This window comes from Achroia grisella, unplaced genomic scaffold (assembly GCF_030625045.1).
Source record: "Achroia grisella isolate CSIRO2021 unplaced genomic scaffold, CSIRO_AGI_Agris_v1 utg905, whole genome shotgun sequence".
Classification (NCBI taxonomy): domain Eukaryota; kingdom Metazoa; phylum Arthropoda; class Insecta; order Lepidoptera; family Pyralidae; genus Achroia; species Achroia grisella.
The window spans coordinates 555507-564268 of record NW_026713063.1 but is presented as its reverse complement, the minus strand read 5'-3'; the positions used below and the strand labels follow the sequence as shown (position 1 = coordinate 564268).

General features: G+C 29.5%; 1 protein-coding gene across 2 annotated transcripts in view; it reads right to left on the bottom strand.

Moving 5' to 3' along the window:
- Positions 1 to 1895: 1895 nt before the first annotated feature.
- The window catches only part of LOC131853698 (CD63 antigen-like), a 38796-nt gene continuing 31929 nt past the window's right edge, over positions 1896 to 8762 (bottom strand). Inside the window, exons 5-6 of one of the 2 annotated variants that reach the window (XM_059204704.1) lie at positions 8305 to 8396; positions 1896 to 3159 (exon numbers count right to left, since the gene is read on the bottom strand). In XM_059204704.1, the coding sequence (XP_059060687.1) occupies positions 8325 to 8396 (72 nt within the window). In that variant the 3' untranslated portion in view covers positions 1896 to 3159; positions 8305 to 8324. The remainder of the gene's footprint in view (positions 3160 to 8304; positions 8397 to 8762) is intronic. The other variant, XM_059204705.1, reaches the window with a different exon arrangement.

Below are 8762 nucleotides of genomic sequence, written 5' to 3'. Positions count from 1 at the left end.
ATAGTTACTTGATATCGACCCAATACTACCACATTTATGAAACGCATGTGTAACCAATTCTTTTATGGTACATAGTTGCTTTATCTATATAATATTGTCTATTAAGACATCATTACTTGTAGATAAATTAGTCTGTTTATCTGTATTGTTTAACTATAACACTATAACGTATATTACTTCGGATTATTGTATTTGGTATACGACAATTCAGTAACATGTAAAATTATACTGTAGGAAGATTGTTTCTAAAAAAATAATTAATTGATTAACTGTTAACGATTCATTTCGATATAAGAACTGTCGCAAAAATTACAGTTTATGACCTAGCCAGCAGGAATTTGGAAAACTACAGAAAACAATTGAAACACATTTGTATTTGTATATCGAGAATGCAATATATTTGTACCCCTACAGTTAATACCTACCGTTCCAACGCCTGCACGTCCTCGCAACCAAATACACTTGACTGCCAAAGCCAGGAGCTATAGAATAATTCACATACGCGAGCAAATGTGCCTACCTTGAAGGGAAAAGATTCTTATTAATATAAACTATTGCCTTATTACAGGCGATGTCTATCAGGTCCACCTCCGCGCGGTTCTCATTGGACCAACGTGGTTAATTCAGTAATAATTAAACACGATGGGCAAACTGACCTGACTACATCATCAGTCCATAATTTTCCACTGGTGTCTCGCTAACGTAAACTGCTGGTGCAGGCGGGTGCATCATACCATTACCATACGAAACAATATATACCTATATTACTTCTCTTTATAAACATGCACTCCCATACGTTGCTGTTTCTGAGGACTATGGTAAAGAATGAATTCTCCAAATCATTTACTTTTACTGCCATAACTCACGGCTTCGGCAGAGCAATTTATTGTTGGCTGAATTATGTAAGACTTTTTACAAAGTCTTCCTCTGATAAAACTAACAACCAGTTGCACTTTAAATGTTTCATTAAATTTTAAGCTAGCAGAGAAAAACGACGATGGACAGCGACTAAATCTGCAAGAACCACAAACTGTGGTATTATAAATACGAGAGAACTGAGATACAGGTAAAGCTATAATTATTTTACAATTTTATTTTAATGTAGTTGGAACGGCAAATACGCCGATGGTCCGCCTGATGATCAATGGCAAACCTCTTAGCAGCAGCATTAGTGTAGTGTCAATACCAACATCCCTGTATCATTGAACGCCAGTGATACCGCTCATGCGTTCCTATTTCAGAGAACTAAGATATAGCGTCTCTTATACTTTTATCTAACTGCCTTGTATGCCTCAGCCTTCAACCAAAACAGCAAGCCGCTTGGCGACTAAAATTAGTGAGAACAAGATACCCACACAGTTAATATTTGTATTGAAATAAAATGAGGACATTATTATAGAAAATGTTTTATTCGACATAAAGACCATTCACATGTGAAGCAATTCAATCGGAAAACTAGAGATTCAAAACAATTAAACAGACATTTGTTCCCCATAAACATATGCTAAATCATTATTGATTACTATTTACATAATGCATGAGAAACGCTACAATAAATCACATATAATAGAAATGCACTTACATTTTTTTATAGTTGAATATAATTTGTAAAATGGACGTATATAGTTATACAACATTTGAATTATGAAAATACTTTAGATTTTTGTTTCGTAATATTATAAACATTTCTTAACTAACTTAATATCTAAAACATTTATTTTTTATTCATAAATTGTAACAAAAGAGTGGATTACTATCTAAATTGAATTGAAAATTAAATTCTATTAGTCTAATAAAATAATACTAAGCTATTTGATTTTTATTAGGTACATACAAATTATGGTCTTTTCACGTCCACATATTATATCAACATTAATTTGATACAAGTGGATAAATATGATGGGAGTATTAACGGGCAACACCGCTCAAAAGGCACGTAATGATCGATTCGACAATTTCGTTTTTAGATCTCGTAAAAGGGGATTGGATTATAACATAATTTCATAGGTGTCAACAACTAAAACTTTACGTATACATTAGACTTATCTATAAAAAATGGACAGGTAGCATATAATATAGGTACCTACTTATTAATAAAGAAAGTCCAAACAGAACATAAAGAACTCTTAGAAGCTATAGATTATTCAAAAGTATTCAACAACGCGTTTACGAAGTTTGTTTGCGAAAAAGCAACCAATATAAAAATTCGTAAACTCGTCGGCGTATCTTGGCCATGTGTTTACGACATTAGACAGGATTCGCCAAGAGACAAAATATAGACTTTCAAAAAGACAATAATTGATAACAGCACTGACGCATCCTGTTTGGTTAAATTAATGAATTAATTTTAATCTTTACTTTCATATCAAAAACTATTTTTTAATTTTTATTCTCTGTATATTTTTTTGTATATATTTAACATTTGTTTATTTTATATAAATAAAATGCAAAATAAAAATTTATGCGGGTTTCCCTGAAGCAAAAATTGCATAATTATTTCCTTCCAATAAATGCTCGTAGACGCAGTTTAGAAACCTTTACTGTACAATATATAATTAATATTACACAATAAATTTTAAACTACACTTAAATACTTATATGAAAATACATATAGATTATAAGAATACAAGAATAGTAGAGTTTCAAAGATCCTTTGTGTAAGTATATTGGTACGAAACGCTATACATATGTTGCAAGTTTCATATTTTAATTATATTAATTAATATGCACACTTTCTTTGTCAGATGTTTTTCTTATTGGCACGTGTTTCAGACATGCTTAAAAACATCACTAATTTATTGATATACAATATAAATAAACGTGATTATTTATAAACATGAATTTATAGTGAATATCTCTTAAATTTTTGCCATTTTTTACTGTAATTAGTTGAGATTTTTTTGCTTTATAAGTAGGTATACAATAGCAATTATATAACATTATTATACAATAACATTATGTAATGATTTAGTCAGATAATTTTTGATTACATTATTGAAACTTAACATCGAAAGGTGGGGTATTACCACAGAAATTGTATTTCTGATCATCTCGAGTTACTCGGTAGGTATTAAAGAGACATTGTACATAATTATATATCTTCGTTTGTATGTTTGTAGTGTTCATTCGAGTGATGCATAGACGTCAGTTTATGCGTACCTGAAATTAGCAATTTTTAAATGAATATTTAGATATAAGTGATATATTGAAATTATATCAAATGAAATTTCTACACTGGTACCATTTAGAATAATCACGGAAAAAAGGAAAATTAAAAACTCCTAATAACAAAACCCATACAATTATTTACAAATCACATGCAGCCATTTCACGACAATTTAAAATGTTAGTTAAAGAATGAGAAAATATAATTCACACAATAAGAAGTAAAAACTAACGACTCTGTTGAATTTATTGTTAAATTGACTCAAAGTGATTTTAAGTAGACATTTCGGGCTTTTATATTACTTAAAAAAAGAAGAATATCCTCAAACGGCGCGTATTTTTTAAATAACTTTACATATTCGTCAAATGTGAACGGATTTCAACGATAATCGGTGTTTACTCTCATATCTGCTGCATTTCTGATATTTCAAATATTTCTTTAATCGGAAGCCGGCGGTAGGCTTGCCCCTTATCATGTTGGATTCATTTGAATATACCTAGAAAATGTGGTCATGTCAAGTGTTTACCACGACATTGACAGTTGACAATGCTTCTGAATACTAGATCTTAGATAACATTAGTGACGGTTTATTTTTTTTACACTGTCTACTCCGGCTTTAGATTATTGGCGTCCACAGATAATATAAAGAAACGATTAGAAAGATAAATTCGTATTCCAAATGAACAAGGGAACTTAAATCAGTAGGAGTAATACCTGAGGTGATATATTTACTATATACTACTGATTTGACTTCCCTTGAATACTGAAATAACATTGTGCTTTGAATTTTGTTAAAATATAATTTGGATTACTGTTCCTCATTTAAAAAAGTAACCATTAACGGTGATGTACTGTGATTTTTAGTATACTATGATTTTATTTACTAATTCAATAGGTGAAATAGGTGATACATCCTATAAATTTGTTTACAGTAGCTGTTATCAATAAATTTGTTATTAGTTTCGTGTTTATTTACAAAACGTAACATACTTCATGTTCATGCCGTGCATTGCTTGTGAGAAGTGCATATTTCTTGTTAGTATAACCAATTATTTCCACTATATTAACTACTTTCAGTTCCTTAATTATATAACGTTGTTACTAACAATTTTCAATGTAATGAGATTAAGAAATTCTGACCCCTATTGAAGTTTCTTTGAAACAATTCAGTGTTGCAGATGCGAGTTCCGTACATAATAGCGAAATTGTAGATTTTAACCTACTTCACATGTGAATTGTTAGCAACAGTATTACATAATTAAACCCCAATTCACTATTTGTAGTCTATAGATTGTATCAACATCGTATATAGAAGTTTAGTGACAAAGTTAAGAAAATATGGCGAAACGCTAGTCAAGGTGAAAAGCTAACGGGTGTGTATAAAAAAAACAACGTTTTTATACACATATTTATTTGATACAAATTAACTGAGTTTATAAATTACTTAAGACAGTACAGACAAACTTTTTAAATGCCTTATGTGAGCGTAGCTGAACATTTTGGCACATGAAAATTTGGAATTACTTTCATCAATATAAAATTTACAAAATTAGAATTTCCAATATTGTCACACGTTTAACAATAAGGCAATCGATTTTAGACAAAATATCCATTTTTCTCTTTATAAATCATCAATATTAAGTATACTGTTCTCAAAAGTACCTATATATATTATAATCAGATCAATAAATATACCTATGTAATCTACCAAATTACTATAACATATATAAAGTACAATAGCAAAAAGAGATATTTATATAAAATATACTTCAAAATATAGTCGTGACTATTTCAAAGCAAGACTTTGCAAGCAAATTTATTCGAAGTCTATATTTAACTTCTTACACCTAAATATAGGTTTTATAATGAGTTAACTCGGTATTAGAAAATGCATCGGACAGTACAGTTATAAGCCACGACTATTTAAATATTAGTCTAACTAGAGATTCTTTATAATATTATAATGTTTAAATATATTTAAAGTATCAAATATTTTCTAAAACTAACACAGAATACATCTACTTCGTTCGTTTAAGGCTGTAATTTATATTGTTTATATATTATCAAATAGTTATATGAAAAAAAAGACAAGTACAATTAAAAAAATAATTATCATTCTTGACGTATTGAGTTAATTATTACCATTTAAACTTGTTATTCAATTCCTAATTTGGACAGATCTTTTATCAGATACAAAAATATGAATCGATATACAAAACAATCGTAAACACTCAAATTATCAATAATTACATTGTTAATTTATTATAATATGTTAGTAAAGCATTAAATATAAAAGCATTTTTTTTAACATTTAATAAATGTTAGTGTTAAAAACCCTCCTTGCTAAAAATGGCCAAACTACAATCACTATTTCCTTGTACCCTATTTGCACACACAATTCGTAATTATGTAAATGTATATAAAATGAAAATATTCTTATGCAATGTAAAAATAACATGTACATATAACTTTGGTGTAAAGTATACTAATAGTAAACACAGTAAAAACTTTATTTGTTACGCATGTTTGTTTGCAATTTAAAAATTACTCGATAGATTTTTATAATATTTCACCATTTCATAGCTACATCATCAACGAGTAATAAAAGCCGAAAAATCTACATACGGGTAGTTTAATAATTATAAATCCTATTGTGGGAAACTCTATTTCCTATCAAAAGTCTTTACATTTAAAATTATTAGCAAGAACGGACTCTTAAGTAGGGGTCCTTACCACGAAACAACTCTGCTTGTTGTATCTAAAAATACCATTACATGCAATAAGCTTCTTTGTAAAGAATTTTCAAAATGCATTTGCGTGTCAGGGTGATTTCGTGAAACTAACCCCCAGCAACAATAAAAGCACACACCTTTAACATTTATTTTAATTAAGCATATTATCCATTGAGGTATTAGATAATTAATGTAACAAAAAAGACATTATACGAACAACATACAAGTTTACTTCCTAGGCAATTTTGTTTTAGGGTGACTGGAAGAGATCTATTTTAGAAATGAGTTCACATTTTCTTTTTTCCAATTAATATTACTCTATTTTTAATGTAATAAAGAATACACATAAAGGATGAAGTTATTCCATTCCAGTCGCTTGTATTTATTTCATTATACATTTGTAGAGTATATTAATACTGTGTATAATGCGCATACTAGATTTCGTAATTAAAATACATAACTACGCTGAGTCACTTGAGTGAATTGTAGCACAAGTACTGCAATTAACTGATACAGTAGCGATTACAGTGTAATCGTCCTAAATCCTCTAACGCTAGTATATTATATAACCCAATCTGAGTTGGTAGTACACTTCTGGATATTTTGTATAACTATTTTAAAACAACATATTATAACAAAAAATCTATGTAAGAAATAATTATGTAAATTAATACAATTTTAATTTCTCTCTTTTTTTACAATACAGACCAATTAAAATTGTGTCTATTTACATAATTATTTCTTACACAGATTTTTTTGTTATATTATATAGTTTTGTAATAGTTGTACAAAATCTTATTTTTGATTCAATATAATTGGGCTAATAACGTTTATAGATCATTGCACTACGGAATATGATAATAAACGATTCAATATGTCATGTATCTAATACCTCAATGGTTTTTACATACAATATGCACACAAGCTCCGTTCGGTATGAAAATAAATGTAATAATAAGTGTAATAGAATATAAGTGACAGCTGTTAAGTGTGACTGTAAACAGATAACACACTACAAACAGTTAAGAAGAAAAATAAACATATCTTCATCATATTGTAGCGCAAACATTCTACTGTGTTAATTATTCTAAGAAAAATTAAACTAGAAATTAGTATATTTCTTAGTATTCCGTCATAGCAAGAATAGCATAGGCTGCTTATATTTCACAATGTAGAAATTGCATTACAATCATAACGAACAGAGCTTGTTTTATTTTAAAATACACAAAGCGTTGTTTGTATTCAGGTCCGGATTGACCATTAGGCAGAATGAGTGTAGGGGCCCGCGTGCGTACAAAAGTACAGACATACTGTGAACGACAGATATAGAGTAAAACTGATTTATGAAATTAGTACCGTCTGTGAAATTAATAGTTCAATGAACAATAGATATTGTAATATTGTTTTTCTACGTATGCTGTCAGTTGATGAAATACTTACAGAAAAGGATCATATAGTATCGAGTAAAGTAGATGTTATAACATGAGTAAATGTGTATCGTACTAAGTTTTTGTTATCCTAACCACAATTATCCCAACCTCTAGGTTACATAGTGTATTTTAGAGTAAATATAACTTTTGACTTTTACTCACACCTCTTCATCTAAAAGAATTCTTCAATTTAAAAGAACTTATGAAGTCCACTGCTGAAAAGTTTTGTTTAAAAAATTCTGAAAATATTAAATACAATTCAGCGGCCTCTATTCAATGTTTTTTTAACAGGGATGGAGTTTAGGAGATTCAAAAGTTCCATTGCCTAAGACACTCGTCATGATTAATCCGGCCCTGCTTGTATGCCTCTTGGAATGCTTACCACATTATAAACAAGGCTATATCCATCATGTAAATATAACTAGTACAAAGAAAGCTGTAAGTATAATAATCTAGGTCGGTGTCCATCCCACTCGTCCATATACGACTAGACGACTAACATTTGGCGTAACCCAGAATTTTACTCATACAATTATGAGTTTAATCATTTTGGTACGTTGAGGTATTAATTTTGTACTCGGATATATCGCACCCTTATAAAAAACATACATAATAATAAATTATATAACTAGTAAAAATTATTCGCATATACTGGCTTTTTGAAATTGTATGTTAAAAATGTTTATTCATAAAGGTGTGAAATATTGTGTTTATGTCGTGATAAAATAGTTTTTATGCAATAGTCGGTCATTTTGTGAAATGGTCGCGTCTATAGTAAACAGACCATAGAATTAAATGTGCAAAGTTTGTTGATTTGTTTTCATAATTTTATGTTACGATTCGATCACGACATTTCATAAGCGAGTGTAATTTCTGTAATAAACAACCAAAAAGATACAACCAGCCATGCATTAAAACATAGCCTCGTAGATTAGTCGGTAAGTAAGAAGAACAAAAAAATTGTGTTCATAGGTACCAGTTTTAATGTACAAAATATTAGTAGCGTGACCTTCTGTCCATGTTTCTTATAGAATTGGCGAGGCACAGCGCAAACAGGGCCCCAACCACCTGTAAATAAAAAAAAAATATAACATTTCTTTAGACAGTAAAGGATGAACTAAGCCCCAAGATAAACCAAAAATCACGAAATTCGGGTTACGTAATTTTTGTATTACCCCTAATCAAAAACGAGAAGTGGAAAGGATAAAGTGATTATTTACTCGGTGGAGGATACATTGTATAAATACTAAGTTTAAAACGGACTTGACACAGAACGAAATAACGTTTGTTTTAATCTGTGCAACTTTATCGCGATACATGGAATGTGGAATCAATTGTTATATATAATAGATAAATTGATATATGTGTGATCTTCCACTGTTGTCAAACTAATGTACACCGTTACCACATACAGTATACTCCATGATCATAGAT